This window comes from Vulpes vulpes, chromosome 9 (genome assembly GCF_048418805.1).
Source record: "Vulpes vulpes isolate BD-2025 chromosome 9, VulVul3, whole genome shotgun sequence".
Taxonomy (NCBI): domain Eukaryota; kingdom Metazoa; phylum Chordata; class Mammalia; order Carnivora; family Canidae; genus Vulpes; species Vulpes vulpes.
Window position 1 is genome coordinate 25,240,750 of NC_132788.1, and position 22,125 is coordinate 25,262,874.

At 45.8% G+C, this 22,125-nt stretch overlaps 1 protein-coding gene across 7 annotated transcripts; it reads left to right on the top strand.

Annotated features, from left to right (window-relative positions):
* The first annotated feature begins 1,467 nt into the window (after positions 1–1,467).
* On the top strand, positions 1,468–21,755 carry LOC112926758 (L-threonine 3-dehydrogenase, mitochondrial). 7 transcript variants are annotated; one of them, XM_072719640.1, is made up of 11 exons: positions 1,630–1,887; positions 2,689–2,729; positions 6,266–6,304; positions 11,797–11,995; positions 13,648–13,690; positions 13,916–13,986; positions 16,268–16,417; positions 16,518–16,690; positions 17,901–17,991; positions 19,511–19,780; positions 20,110–21,755. In XM_072719640.1, exons 4-11 carry the CDS (start codon positions 11,812–11,814, stop codon positions 20,247–20,249), a joined length of 1,122 nt encoding a protein of 373 aa, XP_072575741.1. In that variant the 5' UTR covers positions 1,630–1,887; positions 2,689–2,729; positions 6,266–6,304; positions 11,797–11,811; the 3' UTR covers positions 20,250–21,755. The 7 variants fall into 7 exon arrangements, with proteins under 7 accessions (XP_072575739.1, XP_072575738.1, XP_072575741.1 ...); XM_072719639.1 differs by lacking the exon at positions 1,630–1,887 and adding an exon at positions 2,203–2,272; XM_072719637.1 differs by lacking the exon at positions 6,266–6,304 and having other exon boundaries at positions 1,535–1,887.
* Positions 21,756–22,125: the final 370 nt, after the last annotated feature.

The window sequence follows — 22,125 nt, forward strand, 5'->3', positions numbered from 1 at the left end:
GCAAAACTGGAGATCTAGCCTGGAAAGAGGCAGGTCCCAAGGCTTCCCAGTGATAGGAAGCCTACGGCAGTGGCTGCCAGCCAGGACTGATCTCAGAGGGGTCTTGCGCTGGTGGGGACCAGTCCTTCTGTTTTCAGCCTCTCCCTCACTTCCACCAGGATTCAAATCCAGTGGAAGTGCCTGTCCCTTGGCTGGAAGAGGAAAGGGGCTGATGATATTAATACCAGATTGTTTCCCTGAGAAAGACAGGAAATGGATGGCAGGTAGCCAGAAACCACTCACCTTTCAATTCCTTGTAGATTAGCCCTTCTTCATGTGCCTCAGAAACAAAGATTTAAGCCATGTCTCTCCCTCCCCAAACCCCTCCCCCATCCAGACCAGCAGCAATGGCAGTTGGGTTGCCCCACTCAGCAACATCCCTACCAGCAACCGCACTCAAAGTAAGCTCAGGATCTCTGACACCATCACAAGGTTTGAGGAAAACAACGAAGATCACTGCTCATGATACAACGTGGTGTATTAGAAAGGGAAGTGACCCAGTGCCTGGGTCACCATTCTGGTCCCTAGTCCTTGAACAAATGTCTTCTCTTCTCTGGAAGGAGCTTTGCTCCTTCTACTGTAAAGTGGGTATGGTGCCCTTTATAATCTCTAAGGCCTCCTGAGAGGCTAAAAAGCCTATAATTAAGATTTTAGAGTTCAAGTACACCAGAGAAAGACCAATAATGAGAATCATGTTGTATGATGGGCCCTTGGGTGGCTCAGTTGGTTGAGCCTCTGCCTTCAGCTCAGGTCTTGATCCCCGGGAGTCCTGGAATTGAGTCCCAGGATAAAGTCCTGTATCAGGCTCCCTTCCCAGTTGGGGAATTTGCTTCTCCCTCTGACACTCCACTCTCTTACGTGCTCTCTCTCTCAAATAAAAAATAAAATCTTAAAAAAAAATTCATGTCGTACAAGAAAATGTTGAAGAAACAGAGCCTTCCAAGAGCCTGTAAAACAGAAAATTAGACATATTGCATAACATCATAGATTTTTTTTTGAAAGGTTTTATTTGTTTATTCATGAGACACAGAAAGAGAGGTGGAGACAAAGGCAGAAGGAAAAAGCAGGCTCCCCGCAGAGAACCGGGGCGGGGGGTTGGGGGGTTGGGAGGGGCTCGATCCTAGGACCCTGGAATCAAGGCTTGAGCCAAAGGCAGACGCTCAACCGCTGAGCCACTCAGGCGTCCCACATCATAGATTTTAATGTTGGAGGTGGCTTTCCTTAGAGTTTTCCAAACTCTTGACGTGCTTGACAATTGCTTGGGGATCTTTAAAAGTGCTGTGCTTCAGTAGATGGAGTGGGGGCTGCTTTGAACCAAGCCCTTACGCACGGGTTGATTGGTGGCTCTCACCTTGGACACTGGAATCACTTGAGGGGCTTTAACAAAACAACTGAAGCCTGGGCTCCTCCCCCTCCAAACCCCCCAAAGGAGATTCTGATTCGCTCAGGCCTGAACGCAGCCTGGGCATTGGGAGGTTCAAAAAGTCCCCGGTGATCGCAGTGGGCGGCGAAGCCCGAGAGCCGCGACCAGCGCGGCCCCCGCCAGAGCGCGCGCAGCATCACCTGGAGGGCTGGTCCCGCGCAGCCCGCGGGGCCCCGCCCGGGAGAGCCTGACTCTGCAGGCCCGGGACGCCGCCGGAGACCTTCCGGCCTAACAAGTTCCCAGATGACCCAGATGATGCTCACTGGGCCGCTCCGTGCCCTTGGGGGGTAATCTAATTTGACACTGATGCTTCCCACGTGGGAAACCAAGAGGACAGGATTCGCTCAAGGATTGGATCTCCCGGCTCGGGGTCCTGCGCTGCGTCCTCGGCCGGTCCCGCCCGGCTCCCCAGGTCCCCGGCAGAGGTGCTGCACGCCTGCCCGAGCCGGTTCCCACGGTGGGGGGGGGGGGGGGGTACGGAGGGCCGATGCCCGCGGACGGGGAGGCCCTTGCAGAGCTGCGCGCACCCTGACCCTGCAGAGGGGCCCAGGCCGAGACGCGCAGCCTGGACCTGCCGCCGCGGGGGACGCTGCGCGCGGCTGGGGGGGGGGGGGCGCCCTCGCCCGACCGGTCCCGCACCCCGGCCCCCTCGTGACCCGGGGCCCCCGCCGAGGCAGGGGATTGGTGCGCGGAGGGGCGGGTTCAGGGGAGGAGGGGAATAAAGGCGCGGCGCTCGGGGCTGCCCGGCTCTCCGCCCGCGGCCGCAGCTCGGGTTCCCGCGGCGCAGCATCTGGGCGGCCCTGCGGGAAGGTCAGTGCGGGGGTGGCCGGACGTGCCCCCCGGGGCTGTGCCCGGGACGGATCCCCGCCTGGCGCGTAGGCCGACGTCGCGGGGCCCCCGGTGTGGCCCCGGGATTCCAGCCGACACCGGGGTCGCGGGGGGGCGGGGAGGTCGGGGCGCTGCTGGGGTCGACGCGTGTCCCCTCCACCTTGCGAGGACCCCCTCTGCCCAGGAATAAGGGTGGGCGCCACGGTTCTCCGGCCGTTTCCCGGGAAGGATGCGACCCCACGCCCCCTCCCCCGAGGGCCAGGCCAGGCCCGGGGACCCGTGTGCGGCTCAGCCCCGCGTCCCTTGGGTTCCCTCCTCGCGTCCCGCAGAGCCAGGCCTCCTCCAAGGCCCTCTGCATCTCAAGCTTAGAGCTCTGGGTGTGTGTTTTGTTTTTCTAGGCTTTTTTTTCCCCCCCTCTGGCTTTCGGATCATCGCCAAGGTAAGTCCGGACTTGACCTGCTCGTGGAGTCTTTACGTTGGGCAGTTTGCTAAGTGCTCTTGGTGGTTCGCTGTTAAACGCTCTCAGCAGGCGGGGGCGGGGGCGGGAATCCTCGTCCTGTTTCTGAGCTTGAGGCAACCTGAGGTTTGGCAAAGGCGGGTACGGAGGCTCCGTGGGGTGCCCCGAGCCCTGGGCTGGTGGGTGCCCCCCTCCGCGCCCACGCAGATGAGTCCTCTTTGTCTTCTTCCTGGGTGCCTGGTCGCATCCCTCCTCTTTTTTTTTTTTTTTTTTTTTAAGATTTATTTATTTATTCATGAGAGACACAGAGAGAGAGGCAGAGACACAGGCGGAGGGAGAAGCAGGCTCCATGCAGGGAGCGCGACGCGGGAACCGATCCCGGGACCTCAGGATCACGCCCTGAGGCCGATGGCAGGCGCTAAACCACCGAGCCACCCAGGGATCCTGCATCCCTCCTCTTGAGGGAGACGTGTGAGGGTGGTGGAAGGAGGGTTTTTTTTGTTGTTGTTGTTTTGTTTTTTTTTTTTTTGGTATATTTTTTTATTGGAGTTCGATTTGCCAACATAGCATAACACCCAGTGCTCATCCGGTCAAGCACCCCCCTCAGTGCCCGTCACCCAGTCACCCCCACCTCCCCTTCCACTACCCCTTGTTCGTTTCCCAGAGTTAGGAACCTCTCATGGTTTGTCCCCCTCTCTGATATCTCCTACTCGTTTTCTCTCCTTTCCCCTCTATTCCCTTTCACTATTTTTTATATTCCCCGTATGAGTGAAACCATATGATGATTGTCCTCCAGTTGGCTTACTTCACTCAGCATAACACCCTGGAAGGAGGGTTTGTTTGAGACTCCACGAATCCGGTTTCGCACCCCCTCTTGGTGGTGTGTTTGCCTGACCTTGGGCAGGTCAGTTCACCCTGCGAAATGGAGAAAAGATCCCAGCTTCAGGGGTAGGTGAGGGTTAAGTAAGAGTTCAGGAAAGCAGGCCTTTCATCTGTGCTGCTGTAGTCAGGGGCCTGATTTTTTTCCTTGGGTCAGTTCTATGAAGAGTACACATTTCTTATTTAAGGAACAGGACGATTTAAAGGGGAGACTGGGGCAACCCACCTGGCTCAGCGGTTTAGTGCTGCCTTCAGCCCAGGGCATGATCCTGGAGTCCCGGGATCCAGTCCGAGTCCCACGTCAGTCTCCCTGCATGGAGCCTGCTTCTCCCTCTGCCTGCGTCTCTGCCTCTCTCTCTCTCTCTCTCTCTGTGTGTGTCTCATGAATAAATAAATTTTTAAAGAATTTTAAAAGGAGAGACTACCTTGTGAATGTGTTATTTAAGCATTATGGGTCTTTACAGCAAAGAGGTAGGAGAACCTGGGGGCTTGGGGGGGCCCGGATGGGGGGGCGTGGTTAGTAGCTTCCTGGTGCTGGAAAATTTGGAGCCTGGAAGTCGTCAACCAGGCACATGGCACCTCTTTAGTGAAAGCAGTGTCCCATAGTGCAGGGTAGGAAGCCCCACTAGGAGGGGTAGGGAATGGAGGTTGGGAGCAACCCAACACCCCTGCGACTGGGAGAGGAAACAAAGCCAGCAGGAGGACAAGATAGGTTTTAGCAGGTTTATAAGCAGAGGGAGAAAAACACATTGGGGAGTTAAGTGGGACAAGATCTTGAGAGATTTTTTTTTTTTTAAGATTTTATTTATGAGAGACACAGGGAGAGGCAGAGGGAGAAGCAGCCCACACCCGCCAGCAGAGCCTGATGTGGGACTGGGTCCCAGGACCTGGGATCAGGACTTGAGGCAAAGGCAGCTGGTCAACCACTGAGCCACTCGGGTGCTCCAGGGCTTGGGAGTTTGAATGAGACTGGGGTTTGGTAGGCACCAACTGAACTGTTAGGTTTCTGGAGGCAGCACTTCTCTCTATTGGGTAAATTTTGTAGCTCCTCAGCAATATAGGTGTGTGCAGACCATTTGTTTGTTTTTTTTCGTAAGTGAATTTAAATATTTTAAATTGTGGTTGCAGTCACATAATTTAAATTTACCATGTTAACCATTTTTACATGTATACTTTAGCGGTGTTAAGTGTACGTTACTGTGCAACAGATCTGTAGAACGTTTTCATCTTACTGAAACTATATGCCAAGGCATTAAACACCGATATTCTTTCCCCCTAATTCCACACCCTTAGTAACTACCTTTCTACTTCCTTTTTCTGTGATTTTCATTGCTTTAGATACCTTGTATAACTCATAAGAGTGGAGTGGTTTGGTAATTGGCCTTTTGTAACTGACTTATTTCACTTCGCATAGTGTTCTGGAGGTTTATCCGTGTTTCAGCATGTGGCAAGATCTCCTTTTTCAAGGCTGAACAATATACTGTTGTGTGTATATACCACATTTTGTGCATCCATCCGTTTGTCAGTGGCTGGATACTTTTACCTTCATGCTTTAGTGCCAGAGATATTACTTAATACGTTCTTATTTACTGTCTCTATAGCTAAGAATGATTAGAGCTAGGATTTGGTGAGTACTGACCTGCATCAGGTATTGCTAGGAATTGCTCCTAAGAGCTCACAACTCTGTGAGAGAGACAGCCATGTTGCCTCTTGGCATCTAAGACCAATGTATACAAAACCAAACTCAATGCCTTCTCACCTCACCTGCTTCTCTAGGGAGCCCATTCTTACAGCAGCACAAATTAGAGACTTTAGTATTCTTCTCCTTGGTTCCTTAACCAGCACCCCCCCCCCCCCCCCATATCCATACATGACCAAAGCAGCCTGAGCTCTGAGTCTCTATCCCGTCAGTCCCACCCTCTTTATGAGGTCACTGCTGTCTTAGAGTTCTGTGGTTCCTGCCCAGAGGGCACACGCCAAGAGTTGGGGGAAGTGGTATAACAACCACCCCTAAAGGCCTGGGCTGGGGAGGCACTCCATTCTTTCTGGAGAAGAGTCTGTTGACCTGTTTCTTTTTTGTCCCTTTGCAGGTTAAATAAACAAGGTGCTTGAGAGAGAAAGTCTGTGGACTATAATCTAATCTTTAAAGAGGGACTGAGACTGTTTGATGGATTCTCTCTATATAAATTTAATAACTAGATTGGCAGAGCAAATTTTACTGTAGAACAGCTCTTCTCAAAGTATGGTCTGGGGAATCCTGGGCTTCCCTGAGATATTTTGTAGGGTCTGTGAGGTCCAGCTATTCTAAAAAGAAGACTAAGATGTCATTTGCCTTTTACATCCTTTCTCTTAAAAGCGTACAGTAGCATTTTCCAGTGTACACTGACTTGGGATGAGCTTTTTCTCTGATTAATGAAGTATGTTTGCGTGTATTCCAGAATCTTGTGTTTCTAGAACCTTCTAAGAGTAAGTAGGCTTGGAGTATAAATAAGTGTTTACAGAGGTGAATTCAGTTCTTAGTACTTCTACTGCATGCTTACTAGCTACCTTCAGTTATACCCATTATCACTGGGTGATATGGGAAATGGGTCGCAGACGACCTCATTTCCTTTAATAAGTCATCACTTTGAAATCCCTAGGTTTTCCGTGTGCCTATATGGAAAGAAAAATAACAAAAAGTAAGTATGCTTCATAGTCTTGATTTGAAAACTTTTCTAAATTTTTAAATGATATGAAAGTATTCTAAAATGAAAGGATACTTATGTATTTTTTAAGGATTGTGGCTAAACAGGGGGATGCTAAGAAAACATTTTTCTACTCAGCTGTATCATCCATGTCTATAAATGCTGGGAAAAAAAATGAAATGATCTATCAGAGTTCCTTGAATAAAGGAAGGGAGGAATTTACTCCAGAGCAGTATACAGAACTAAATAAGACCTAAAAATGTGATCAATTTTGACCATTTTACAGTTGTTAGAAATTTACATTATGTGTCTTATATGCTGCAGAACCGTTTTGAATCATATTATGGTGTCAGTGCTGTTAACTCTGAGATCAACTATTCCGAATCCTCTGAAGAAAAATGAATTGAGTGACCTAAATGTAGTTATGATGAGCTCTTGAAAAGCCAAAAATGATTTGTTATAGCTTTCCAAACTAGAAATGAAAAAGCTATTGAAGCATCTAGCAGGATAGGTTATAAGATTGCAGTGGCTGGAGAAACACAATAAAGCCTTGTTTGGATAAAAAAAAGCATTGAAAGAAATCAGTACTGTCACTTTGTAATAATATAGAAACTTGTCAAATTAAAAATTTAGCTGCAAACATGAAGACTGAGTTAGGATCTTAACAGAAGTGTATTTTGTCTTACAAATGGAAGAATTTGGGATCTCTGGATGGCTCAGCAGTGTAGCGCCTGCCTTTGGCCCAGCTTGTGATCCTGGGGTCCCAGGATCGAGTCCCACATCGGGCTCCCTGCATGGAGCCTGCTTCTCCCTCTGCCTGTGTCTCTGCCTCTCTCTCTCTCTGTCTCTCATGAATAAATAAAGTCTTTTTTTTAAAAAAAGAAAAAAAGGAAGAATTTGCAGTCATGGCTGGATTTGTCATTTTGTTTGTATTCATCTGGTATCAGCACCAAACCAGTCATCAGGGAGTATCTTTCTGGCGAACACTTAGCAGCAAACACAAGTAGTGCCAAGGTATTCGGTGTAGAATAACTTATTTGAATTTCATGGTTTATTTTGGGACAACTAGACTGAATTTGCACTGATGGGGCCAAAGCAATGCTGGCTAAAACCACAGGTGTCTTTGCAGGAATCAAGGCAGTGGCATCAAAGTACTAGTAGATAGTCTTCATGTGCTTTCTAAAAAAGAAAAGAAAATCTGCCAGTTTTACTTAAGAATGCCTTTTCTATAACAGTAAAATTGTTAGGTCTTCAAGGGTCAATATTTAATAAAATGTATCTATTTATTTATTTAACATTTTATTTGAGAGAGCACACAAGCCAGGGGGAGGGGCAGAGGGAAGAGAGAATCAGGCTCCTCGCTGAATAGGGAGCCCCATACTGGCTCGATCCCAGGACCCTGGGATCATGACCTGAGCCGAAGGCAGATGCTCAACTGACTGATCCACCCAGTCTCAAAACTTGTCTTTTCAGTATGGCTTGTGCTGAGGGGATGTACTTGTTTGTGTTAAGGTGTGATGGCTATCTTGAAGTAAAGCACTTTAGTATGATTGAATTGTAGGCAAAACTGGCCACTTTTTTTTCCTTATAGAAAGTCATTTTTGCCTCAAGGAATGACCGAAAAACTAGAGTTATTCATGCTTGGATGATTGGATACAGTTTTTTTTTTTTTTAAGATTTTATTTATATATTCATGAGAGAGAGGGAGGGGCAGAGACCTAGGCAGAGGGAGAACCAGGCTCCTGTGGAGAGCCCAATACAGGACTTGATCCCAGGACCCTGTGATCATGCCCTGAGCCAAAGGCAGACGCTCAACCGCTGAGCCACCCAGGCGTCCTGGGTGTAGTTTTTAAAAAATGAACCAAGTGAGCTTGTCCCTTTGAGGAAACAACTAATGGCATTTGTTGCCTGTTAACTTGTATCTACCACTATGAGCTTGATAGCTTCTCAGTATTTAGAAACTTTCTGATGAAATCACTATGACCTTTTGATATTCTATAGTGAAGTGTGTTAACACTGGGAAGTCCTGCATAATTTGCTGAATCAATATTTTCCAAAAGACCAGTGCACAAAATTACAAAATTCTTCAGGGGTAAAGATCTGCTCCAAGCACTAGGTAGACCAGTGGCTTTTAAGATACATAATCCAAAAGGTTCACTGATAATGGCTTCAGATTCTACATTGCAACTAACCTTTACAAAACTACCACGTGTCCATGTGTCAAGTTTTGGTTTGCAAAGATGAGTATCCAGAATTTTCTGAAAAGGCTTTTACAATACTGCTCCCTTTTCCCAGTATTTCACTTTGTGAGTCTGGATTTTTTTTTTCTATATACTTCAATTTAAGTAACAGATTGGATGCAAGCAGATGAGAATCCAGCTGTGTTCCATTAAGGCAGACAACAAAGATGTACAAACAAATGGCACTCTTTTTGCTATTTTTTCAAATATAATTATTTCATAAAAATTTTTATTGGCTTTAAATGAATTATTATATTAAACATTCATCTGTTTTGTTTTCTAACACAACAAGCATTGTTTGATGTAAACCACATGAACAGAAGCTCTTCAGCGTCCTCAGTATTTAAGAATATAAAGAAGCCCACAGACCAAAAAACTTGAGAACTGCTGCCTTTAAAAAAAAAAAAAAAAAAACTGTTGCCTTAACACTGTTCAGTTGAACTTGGTGAGAGCAAGGTGATAATCTTGACTTGGAAAAGCTATTTGCTGTAGATGGTTGGCAGTTTTTTTGTTTTAAAGGTTCATGCATTGTTAATCAAAGCAGTTGTATGATGGGGACGATAGTGCTGCTTGGTGGTTAAGAGCTGCATCACTCACTGACCTGGGCATATAGTGAGATAGCGAGCATCAAAATGTTAGCTGTTAATCAAAGTGAAATAAGAAGGACCAACTCAATTACAAATTGTTCACATGGCTAACCTAAAATGCTTTATTTTCAGTTAAGAATGTGAGCCTCAAAAAAAAAAAAAAAAAGTGAGCCTCAGGGTGCCTGGGTGGCTCAGTCGGTTGAGTGTCACACTCTTGATTTCAGCTCAGGTCATGATCTCAGGGTTGTGGAACTGAGCCCCACATTGGGCTCTGATTGTGGAGCCTGCTTGGGATTCTCTTTCTCCCTCTCCCTCTCCCTCTGCTGCACCCCCCCCCCAACTCTTAACAACAAACAAACAAAAAACCCAACAAGTGTTGGGAACTATAACGAGGTCTCTCTGGGCAGAACCTCCCAGAAGCACAGTTATAAGACCCGATCAATGAAGTGAATGCTGATGGTCATGGTGCAACAGAGCCCCAGAATTTCTGACAATGCTGGCAAGAAAAATGAATGAAACAGTGAGGAAGAAATTGGAGAGCATTCCATGTGTTTGATAAGGATGGCAGTGACTGTATGAGTGCTGGGCTTCACCGTGTGATGACAAACCTGAGAGAGAAGCGAGCAGATGCTGAGGTTGACAAAATGGACAGGGAAGCAGATAATCATGGTGATGGGCACATGAACTGTGAAGACTGTATACATGATGACAGCACTGTGTGGACATTGTATATAGAGTGGATTCAATTTCTTGTACCAAATTGTTTATTTGCCTCTTCTTTGTAACTTCTCTATAAAAGGTTTCCTCCTGCTGTCCAAAAATATGCATGTATAGTGATTAGGATTTCATTCCTCTGTTTTCTTCCCTTATCCTACTGTCATTGTCCTGAAACCTTATTTGAGCCAACTGATCCAGTCACATGTTGCACATTTGCACATGGCTTCCTCTGGGTAAATCTAAGCCCTTCTGCACACCTCATCCTAAATGGAATTGGTCAAATGAGGGAAGATCTAGGTTATGCCTTTTTTTTTTTTTTTTGAAGTGGTTTTCATTAGGAAGTGTCAGCATGTTGTAAAAGCGAGGAGCCATAACTCTACATGTAGAGTATGGACAGTCAGCAATATGTACTTCAGAGTTGCACTATTGCAAAACGGGTGTATTATCCATGTACTCATACAGTATCTTTTTGTACTGCTGGTCCTTTACTAGAAACATTTTCTTTTATTGTTACTTGCTTTTTAAACTCTGTTTAGCCACTTAAAGAAAATCTGTTTATGGCACAGTTTGCCTCAAGTCCATTCCGAGTTATACATTTGTTTTCCAATAAGAAAATTACAGTTTACCACCTCCTGCTCCCCCCCCCCCCCCAAAAAAAAGAATCAAGAGTTCTTACCTGGTTTCAGATGACCACAATGGCTGTAAGGATGATTAACCCAAAGGTCTTCCAAGGGATATTTGGGCCTTTCCTATAATGTGGCCCACAGTGGGGACCTCTTGCATAGTCCCGACTACCCCCACCCCCTCCACCCCAGCAGCCAGAAATGCTGTAGCAGAAGCCTCTCTTCTACTTGTTTGGCAAAGTTAACTGGGACAAATAGCCCCAGGGACTCTCAAGGGCTGTGTATTACTGTTCTCTTAAGGCCCTCAGTTGAGTGTGGGAGCAGGCTAAGTTCAGATTTTAAACAGTCTTCAAATGTAGTTGACAAATAGAAGATGGTTAGATCTGGTGAGCTCCTTGGAAGGGGGTAGGTCACCAGAGTCGGCTCTGAAGGCTCATCTCCCAGCTCTTGGAAATCTTACCATGGAAGCCATAGGGCCATGTGCAGAGTGCAACAGGCCTGACTTTAGAGTGTGGGAACCAGCAGAGCAGGCTATGTGGCTCTGATTTACTCTTGTGACATGCTTGCCTGGGTGTGAGGGATGGAATCAGCAAAATGAAAGCCCTGCATGTGCCTCTAGTCTCAAGCCTTATATGATCAGACCATCTTGATCTCTGAAGGCCAAAATGGATTCATGGTCCAGAAGCAATAAAACTGGTGAGAAAGAGGAGAAAGACTAAAATGTACATGATCTGGAAGGAAAGAAGATGGCTCTTCCAAATAGTCCTAAGAAGAGGGCAGTAAAAAAAAAAAAGTAGTCACAGCTTATTGAGTATCACTGAGGGCCTTTCTATCTTAACCACCTGCTTTTCTAGTTGCATTAATTCTAAAGAGAACATCTAGGCGTTAGCACAAGATTTGTAGGGCATGATAATCTGGGACCCATATGTGCCTTCCCATGGTGTGTGAACAAATTGCTTACAGTGGTAAAGATGTGAAGACCTCGCTAGGATCCACTGACTTGGTGTATCTGGCATTTCTGGCTCTATGTGGGGTCCCCTCCACCGTGACCATTAGATGCAGTTGATGTCAGCATTATGCGGTTTCAGTTCTAAATCTCTGCCCGGCTTTTGTCTGCCTGCAGTGTGTGATCCCCTTTTCAGAGCCCAGCTCACCGTAGGCTCTTGACCGGCTTCCTGTCGGCCCACTCAGCAGCCTCTTTAGTTTGGTTCGTGAGTCCGGCTTGCTTTTTGCCCATGAGCTGACAATCTTAGCTTGCGTTTGGAGAGGTTGGGAGAATAAAAGGTGGCATAATGAACCCTGCTCCCCTTTTCCTGCAGGGTGTTTGTAGAGAAATGCCGCTCGCTAGGATGCTGCGGCAGGTCGCCGGCCAGATGCTGGGGAGCCCAGCCTGTGGCTGTTGGATGCCTGCCCCGCCGCTGCGGTTTCTGGGCACCTCCCCTCGGCAGATTCCAGCAGATGCCAGCTTCCACTCTGCCTCTTTCTCTGGAACAGACCAGCCACGCGTCTTAATTACAGGTTGGTTTTTTTTTTTCCTTTTTTCAGGATTTGCAAATTGATCCTCTTCTTTTTTTTTCTTGTGCTGTTTCTGCACGGCTTTGTGTTTGGAACAGCTCCCATGCCACCAGCCAACATGTATTCATCAGAAATAGCCTTTTCCACTGTTGGTTCCTCCAGGATCCCGCAAGCCTGAAATCCTCGCTGTGCCACCGTTGCCAGTGCTTTGTGTCCATGTCATAATTCTGTATTCTCTGAAGGTCGGCTGCAGGAAACCGGGAGCAGAAGCTGCTGTGGAGCCGGGGTGGCCCGGGGCTGAGGGCGCTCCTGTATAGGGAGTGGGCAGGGACCAGGGCGTGGGCAGCGCATCAGGTGCGTCTTGTCTTGGCCAAACTCCTCAACCTAAATTCGATGTCCTCGATTCCCAGCAGTTGTTACACATCCAAGGAAACTGTCCCCATCATCTTACAATGCCGTTGATCACGTCGTCGCCAGAGTTGCTCCTTGTGGCCCTTACCTTGTAAGACCAGCCCCTGCTGCCCTGCCCTCCTTGCCCTGGGCCTTCCCTGGCACTCCACACCTTCCAGCCAAACCAACCCCACCTCTGACTTGATGGACACACTTTTATTTCCTTCTTCCCACCAGATTGTCTTTCACTGGCTTCTGACATTCCTCACTGTGTGTGTGTGTGTGTGTGTGTGTGTGTGTGTGTGTGTGTATCTTCACTACCTCTTTCTGGTCTTCTCTGGAAATGGACTTAAGGTATAGTCATTTCCCCTATACACCATCCTTCCTGGTTCCAGTCCCATGGCAACAAGTGCTTACAGGAAATCCCACTTTCTGTATCACCCTACCTCATTTATTTCTCCCAGATGAAATTTGTGGTTGCCTCCTCCAGCTATATTCCCAGCCCGCAGCATGCCCATTCCTATTGGTGGCATTTTCGAGCCTCTAAATTAGGAAGCTCTGATAGTCATTTTTTAAAAAGATTTTATTTATTCATGAGAGACACAGGGAGAGAGGCAGAGGCCTAGGTAGAGGGAGAAGCAGGCTCCCTGCAGGGAGCCCAATGTGGGACTTGATTCCAGAACTGGAATTATGCCCTGAGCCAAAGGCAGATGGTCAACCACAGAGCCAGGTTGTCCCTCTAATAGTCATTTTTAGTTTTCTTTAGGGCTCCTTGTTGATTCAGTTGTCTACCCTTTTAACAGATGGCTTCCTGGTTTGTCTCCTCTTTCCCCTCCCTACTCCAGCCCAGTTCTAATGGGGGATGGGCTTCTGGGTAACCCCACCCAAGGCTGATCTCAGACTATTATATTTGGCTTTGAGTGTTTTGGCACCTGTCTCACTCAAGCTTCAAATAATAAGGGCAGGTCTGAGAGGGGATTGCTGGCCCAAGGAGCTAGGAGGTTCGACTTTCTTGTGATTTTCCTCTTCCTGCACCCTTGCTTGCCATCAGTCACTCCATGGAAAGAGTTTTATCTCTACAACTAATATCACCTACATTGATCTCTGTCCTAGCTCGGAAGATATAATTTAATTCCACCAAGTCAGACTAGGGCTTTCCCTAATTAGCTGAGATTGTCATAGAGTCTTATTCTGCTACTACATTCTGGAAATAACTGAATTGGTTAGATTTGGATTAAAGTTCCACTTTTCTCTTCTTCATCTAGGGGGTCTTGGCCAGCTTGGAGTGGGGCTTGCTAACTTTCTGAGGTAAGAGCCGAAAAAGCTGAAATTGTAAATCCGAGTTCTTCGGTATATATATCTTGTCTTTGGCAATATTTAATCATTTTATTTTGCTCTTAGTATCATAGACTTGTAGCAGATCTGTGGCTCATCATCTCCCACGCTGGGCCTTGGCCCTATTTGAGACAGTGTTTTCACTGGACCAGGTATATCCTAGATGTACAACTCACAGGTCTTGATTTTTCCCTTCAGGAAACGATTTGGGAAGGACAGTGTGATTTTATCTGACATAAGGAAACCCCCGGACCACATCTTCCACAGTGGTAAGAGATCAAGACACCTTGCCTTTGTTTTATCTTTGATTTTCAAAATACAGTTAGAGAGGTGGCTCATGGGATCAGCTCATAACCAGGCTTGTGATGAAAAGAAAGGCGTTATTAAGGCTCAGTTGTGTGACTTTTAAAAATTGCCTGTTTTGGGGCACCTGGGTAGCTCAGTCGTTTTAAGTGTCTGATTTCTGATTTTGCCTCAGGTCATGATCCAATGGTCATGAGATCGAGCCCTGGGTCTGGCTCCATGCTGAGTGTGGAGCCTGCTTGGGATTCTCTCTCTCTCTCTCTCCCCCTCCCCTCCTCCTCCTACCCCACACCCCTCCCTCCCCCCCTGCTCTCCCACTCTCTCTCTTCAAAAAAAAAATATATATATATTTTGGTCCCTCATAGTTCTGTGAAATGTCTACAGTAATGCTGCTGCTTGTTCAGGTGTTACAAGAACAGGAGAGCGCTTCTGAACTCAAAGTAAAGTTGGGAATAACATCTTTGGATCTTATTTGGAATAGTATTTTCTTTTTTTTTTTAATAAATTAATTTTTATTGGTGTTCAATTTACCAATGTACAGAATAACACCCAGTGCTCATCCCGTCAAGTGTCCCCCTCAGTGCCCGTCACCCATTCCCCCCCACCCCCCGCCCTCCTCCCCTTCCACTACCCCTAGTTCGTTTCCCAGAGTTAGGAGTCTTTATGTTCTGTCTCCCTTTCTGATATTTCCCAACATTTCTTCTCCCTTCCTTTATATTCCCTTTCACTATTATTCATATTCCCCAAATGAATGTGGAATAGTATTTTCTGAATAAAAACTTTGATTCCCAACTTTTTGAGTTTTTAGTTAACTTCTCTGCTCAGAGGGAACACCAAAATCAAGTTCTGTAATGAGGAAAAGAAACTTTAAAAATTTGGAGCAATTAATCCTCCTATTTCAACACAGACTTGCTCTTTAAAAAGGGGCACCTGGGTGACTCAGTGGTTGAGTGTCTGCCTTCATCTCAGGGTCCTGGGATCGAGTGGTTGAGTGTCTGCCTTCATCTCAGGGTCCTGGGATCGAGTGGTTGAGTGTCTGCCTTCATCTCAGGGTCCTGGGATCCCAGGGTCCTGGGATCGAGACCCACATTGGGCTCCCCGCAGGGAGCCTGCTTTTCCCTCTGCCTAGGTCTCTGCCTCTCTCCCTGTGTCTCTCAGGAATAAGTAAATAAAATCTTTTTTTTTAATTTACTATTTTAGAGGGAGAGAGTGAGAATCCCAAGTAGGCTTTGCATGTTGAGCACAGAGCCTGACACAGGACTCAATCCCGTGACCCCAAGATCATGACCTGAGGTGAAATCAAGAGTCCAGTGCTGAACCGACTGAGCCACCAGGCACCCCAACATAGACTTCCTCTTAAACTGCTGTGCACACACACAAACACTTCAGACTCCTCAAGTTTTCTCCTACCTTACAAACATTTTTAGAAAGTCTTCTGGTCCTTCCTGGTTCCATGTCAGCCTTCAGCTTACTGGTACTTTGCTGTTAAGTGGGTGCCACTGAACAAAACCTGCTCTGCCTAGCTCAGGCTTGCGGTCCTTCTATACCTATACCAAGATCTATGTTCTTTTAAAAATCCACCTCTAGGGGCGCCTGGGTGGTTCAGTGGTTGGGCCTCTGCCTTCGGCTGAGGGCATGGTCCCAGAGTACGGGGATTGAGTCCCACATTGGGCTCCCCTCGAGGAGCCTGCCTATGTCTCTGCCTCTCTCTCTGTATCTCTCATGAACAAATAAAATCTTAAAAAAAAAAAAATCCACTTCTATATCCTTTTTAAAATACGTAACTTTTCATCAGAGTGAAATGTAGGGGTGGTATTAACAGCATCAACTCTGTGCCTGTAGGAGTGGTTATTAACCGCATCAACTCTGGAGCCAGCTGGCTGGTTGGGAGCCCAGTTCTTCCACTTATTCTCTATTTGACCCTGGCTACTGCTTATTTCTCTGTGCTTCCATTTCCTTCCCAGTAAAATATATCTCCCTCAAAGATTGTATGGGAGCTAAATATACAGAAAGCCCTTAGGACAGTGCCTGGCAAGTGTAAGTCCTGTCTAAGCACTAGCTATTATTACCTGGGGGTGGTTGGGGTTTTTTCTTCCATAAGCAAAATGCTGCAGAGTGTCCAAGTGCTTTGGTCACCAAGCGGATCCTAGTGGAAAATTCACGAGTCAACAGGGGAGGGGGTGAAGGGCTACTTAGCTTTTTAAATCCCAAACTCACACTTCTATGGTTTTGCTGTGTTCCTGGTAGGCCCATTTATTTATTCCGACATTCTGGATTACAAGAATCTTCGGGAGATCGTGGTAAACAACCGCATCACCTGGTTGTTTCATTATAGCGCTTTGCTCAGTGCTGTTGGGGAAGCAAACGTATCCTTGGCCAGAGCCGTAAATATCACCGGTAAGTTTCTGGGTCTTGCCCCAAATGGTTGGTTTGTCAAGCTTTTTTTCAGTTCTTTGGTAAGAGATTTTTCAGACGGTGGTGTGTCCATTCGTTTCAGGGTTGCATAACGTCCTGGACGTCGCAGCAGAGCACAATCTGCGGTTGTTTGTGCCTAGCACGATCGGAGCTTTTGGACCTAGTTCTCCCCGGAATCCAACTCCTGATCTCTGTGTTCAGAGGCCCAGGACTATCTATGGTGTGTCCAAAGTCCACGCGGAGCTCATGGGAGAAGTAAGCGTTGCTTGGCAAGATGACTCAGCATTGCCTTTTCTATTCTTTTTGCCTCATATGCTTGCTGATTCGTCCTTGGGGGGATCTGGCCTAGCCCCCAGAACTGCTCCTACCAAGTCCTGTTTTTGCGAAGTGGCAGGGTACTGATAGCTCCAGAAGGACTCCTTAGCCTTTGGCCATGTGATAACACTCCGTGCTTCCCAGAGGCCCCACGATGGCACCCCCTTCTTCATTTGCTGCCTGCAAATGTGTACTGCTCCATTCTTTCCGGCTCCCAGGATTGGCAGTTAGGGGAGGTGATTTTAAAACTCCATGTGTTGGGATCCCTGGGTGGCGCAGCGGTTTGGCGCCTGCCTTTGGCCCAGGATGCGATCCTGGAGACCCGGGATCGAGTCCCACGTCGGGCTCCCGGTGCATGGAGCCTGCTTCTCCCTCTCTGCCTGTGTCTCTGCCCCTCTCTCTCTCTCATGACTATCATGAATAAATAAAAAAATTTAAAAAAAAAACTCCATGTGTTATGGAGAACGTCAAATGACTTTTGGTTTTATTTATTTATTTATATAATTCTATATTTATTCACGAGAGACACAGAGAGAGGCAGAGACACAGACAGAGGGAGAAGCAGACTCTATGCAGGAAGCCTGATGTGAGACTCGATCCCGGGTCTCCAGGATCACGCCCTGGGCCGAAGGCAGGCGCTAAACTGCTGAGTCACCTGGGCTGCCCTGGTTTTATTTTTTTTAAATACTCTTTGTCTTTATAACTCCACGGCAAATGTGAGCTGGTGTCTGCTCCCTTAGCCGACGTAGCTGGCCTTGCCCTCCTCTCTCAAAGTCCTCTGCGCACTGTCCAATGCCGCACTGTGGGAACATGCTCCCAGAGGGCTGTTCCGAACCGCAGCAGTGACTCTTCCAGAGGAAGGTTGGAAATCAGTGGAGGCTGATTATTGACCATGTTGAAATGTCACCAGAGTGACAATTTTTTTTGAAGGTAAAAATTAAAGGGTTATTTATTAAAGAAAAGTGAGTGGCTCTTAGAAATTCTACAGTCTCATTTCCTTTAGCAGTATTTTAATAGAACTGCATAGAAAGATACTCCACACGTTCTCCTACCTCATCCCTAAGGCCCCAAAGAGCTGTTTTTTCATTGCATTGCTCTGATTAAAGGATTTGTTTTAAAGTAGTTTTTTTTTTTTTTTTTTTTTTTGTAGTATTATCATTACCGGTATGGGTTAGATTTCCGATGCCTGAGATATCCTGGAATCATTTCAGCTGATTCCCAGCCTGGAGGAGGAACAACTGGTAAGTGCTGTTTTCTGCTTCTGCTCATTAGATGGGCTTTCTAGGTGCCCTGAAGAGTGGCAAGGGACTGGCCGTCTTTTTAGCTGCGTGCTGACTTTCTGCATCCCCTCTGGCAAGTGCTCATGGAATCCTGTTGACTTTAACTTGTTAAGGGCAGCTCATGCTGGTGTTCCAAACGCAGCTCAGGATTGGCCATCCACAGTGCTGAAATCAGATCATATTCAAGAACAAATTTGTCATCTGCGATGTAGGAAGACACCAAATAGGAAATAGCCTCTTTCTTTGAATCCAACCTTTATTTCTTAATGCAGAAAGCTCCATGAAAATGGACTGTATGTATGCATTGCATATCTTAAAAAGAGCGTAAGTATTATTACTATTATGAGTTTAGACTCAAGCATGCGTTATGTTCGGTAACTCCCATATTAGAAATCCTCCCCATATGAGGGGTCCTGAGATACAATATAAAAGCTAAGCCTTGGGCAGCCCCGGTGGCTCAGCGGTTTGGTGCCGCCTTCGGCCCGGGGTGTGATCCTGGAGACCCGGGATCGAGTCCCACATCAGGCTCCCTGTATGGAGCCTGCTTCTCTCCCTCTCCCTCTGCCCCCCCCCCCCTCTCTGTCATGAATAAATAAATAAAATCTTAAAAATAAAGTAAAATAAAACATTATAAAAGCTAAGCCTTGATAAAACCCAAAGGATTTTAAAGGGGATTTTCATTTGGGTTACTTTTTTAAAAAGCTTTTGCCTTAATACAGTGCTTCTCCAAGTTTGCACTGGGAATCCCTCAGGATCCTTGGTCTTTTTCAAGGGCTCCAAGAAGTCAAAACTATTTTCATGTCAATATTAAGATGTTATTTGCCTTTTTTCCACTCTCCCTTATGAGTGCCCTGTGGAGTTTTTCAGAGGCTGTGTGAGGTGTGGCAGCACAGTAGCCTAAATGCACAGGAGACCCCAGCTGTCTGCTACTAAGCCAGGCAGTGGAGAGATTGTCAAAATGTAAAACACGCCTGATTCTTTTCACTAAATGTTCTTTTGTTTGGAATATATGTTCTTGTATAATATCATACATATGAATATGTTGTTGGGTTTATTATCATTTTAAGATGTAGGAATATTTTTTTAATGCTCAGTTAATTTCTGATGTAGTAGGGCAGCCTGGGTAGCTCAGCAGTTTAGTGCCGCCTTCGGCCCAGGGCATGATCCTGGAGACCCGGGATCGAGTCCCACATTAGGCTCCCTGCATGGAGTCTGCTTCTCCCTCTGCCTGTGTCTCTACCTCTCTGTCTCTCTGTTTCTCATGAATAAATAAATAAAATCTTAAAAAAAAGTTTATAAAAAAATTTCTGATGTAGTAGATATTGATAGGACCCACACTGTAAGACCTTGGGGGTCCTCTGTGTTGTTGAGGAGCATAAAGAGGTTCTAAGACTAAGGCATTTGAGAAACACTGCCCTAACACAAGAGGCTCATTCATCATTTTGTTGTGAGAAGACCTACAGACAGGATTCTCTTTCAGACTATGCGGTCCAGATCTTCCATGATGCCATAAAGAGTGGCAAATTTGAGTGCAACCTGAAACCCAGCACGAGGCTCCCAATGATGTATATTGATGACTGTCTCAGAGCCACCCTGGAGGTCATGGAGGCCCCAGCAGAGTCCCTCTCCATGAGGACCTACAACGTCAATGCCATGAGCTTCACCCCAGAGGACCTGACCCAGGAGGTTCTTAAGCACATACCAGAATTCCAGATTACATACAACGTGGATTCTGTTCGCCAGGCCATAGGTTGGTACATATACATCATTGCAAACTCCCTGAAAACCCTGAGCACAGTTGGAGTAGAGGATTCCTACCCTACAGCTTTGTGTGAGATTTTAATAGTGTGTCCTAATTCACAGTGCCTGACACTGGACATGAAATGGAATCTTCTAATCTAAGAGGATGGCTATGTATGAGCATACTGGCCACTCTGGTCTGCTCAAAGGAGGAATTTCAAAGAGTGAATCTCTTTTGTGGTACCTTGTATGATAGACCTTTATATACAATGTTCTAGACCTTTTTTTGCAAATCTAGAGCCTGAATAACTTAAGCTTCTCTTCCATGTCTTTTCCTAGCGGATAGTTGGCCGATGAACTTTGATGACAGCAATGCTCGGAAGGACTGGGGGTGGAAACACGATTTTGATCTTCCAGAGCTGGTGACAACGATGTTGAACTTCTATGGTTCTGATACCAGAATTGCGCAAGCTAACTGAGGGAATCAGAAGGGAGAGTTCATGTACCTGAACTCCTGGTCAACTGTCAAGGGAAAACCATAACTACCCCAAGGAACCTTATGTGGAGTGGGAAATACTCATTGGATGAAAGTTTGGCAGCTCACATTGAACTGCCAGATTGGAGAGTCAAGTTGGCTTTTGCATTTTCAAGATGCTGTAGGTTTGGTGGTGGGACTTCTAAACCTTTGATGTTTGCCTAAACTTGCCCAAACACACATGTCACAGAATGAAGATTTTGGTCAGAATAGTTGCCATTTCCTTAATTAAGATGAATTGACCATTTTGGGGAAGGTAGACATATGTGATGTTTGTCTTTAATTAAATTTAATTTAAATATCCCTCCTAAGGCTCCATTATTGTCTTGACTAGAGCCCATAGATTACATTTTAAAGACTGTCAAAGATGATCTCCTAATTTTAAGAGTGCACTGTCCCCTCAGGACATAAAAAATGTTTGCTGTATAATCCCATGTGTTCATAATGTTCAAGACATTTTAACACTTCTTCAAAAATGATCACTTCTAATTTACTTTTTTTGTAAAAAGATATATCCATAGGAAATGAAGAATATCAAAGATGATCTAACTAGTAATGGGGAGCACCTCTTATTTTGATTACCTTCCTGCTCGTGAACTAAGTATTGATTACCAGGACTGTCATTCTTTTACCTGGCTGTGTCAGTCTCCTAGAGGAGCTTATATAAATATACAGATTTCTGGGTTCCACACCTTCAGATTGACTCAGTAGATGCGGATGGGAATCTCAAAGCGCCATCTTGTTATTCTGTTTCGGCTGCAACCCACTGGACCAGGTCCAAACACTGTTTTCTAAAGAGAACTTTTCTTGTGACAACATTTTTTTTAAAATATATATTCTTAGATTGAGCTTTTAGGATAGCCCCCTCCAAACCCTTCTGAAGCAATTTCTATATAAATATACACAGATTACTTCTTCCAATAGCCTCAGGACATCTGTGATATCATTAGAGAGTAAAACTGCACAGATTAATCATGGGCATATTGGACAAAGCTGTCATGGACTAAGGCATTTCTGTTATGTGCTTAATGATATGGTTATTTGGAATTTTCAACTGTGGCATAGAAACATGAACTTTTTTTTTTGGAGGCATGACTGGATTTAAAATCTATTTAACTTTTGGGGTGCCTGTGTGGCACAGTCAGTTAAGCGTCTAAATCTTGATCTCAGGGTTGTGAGTTCATACCCCATATTGGGCTCTGTGCCAGGCCTACTTAAAAAAGCTATGGGGGGTGGGGTGGGGTGGATACCTGGGTGGCTCAGTGGTTGAGCATCTACCTTTGGCTCAGGGTGTGATCCTGCGGTCCCGGAATCAAGTTGCACATTGGGCTCCCTGCATGGAACCTGCTTCTCCCTCCGCCTATATCTCTGCCTCTCTGTGTGTCTCATGAATAAATAAAATCTTTTAAAGTAAAAAATTAATAAAACTTTCAACTGAAGAACTTCTAAATAATTGAATGATTTAATAGTTTATATAGTTTTTTCTCTTCTTAAAGGGAGAAAGCATATTATATTAGTGTATATTATTTTCTAAAACCAAACAGTAATGAGATTTGTTTTTTAAACTTAGATATATTCTGTTAAATTCACTCAGTTTTGTTTGGGGGTTTTTCCCCCAGTTTTACTGAGAAATCATTGATGCACATCACTGCAAAAGTTCAAGGTATATTTCATGATGGTTTGGTTGTGAAATGATTGCCACAGTAGATTCAGCTGATATCCATCATCTCTTAGAGATACAATATAAAAGAAAAAGAATAAAAGGAAAAACAGGTTTTCTTTGTGATGAGAACTCTTAAGATTTTGACTCTTCACAGCTG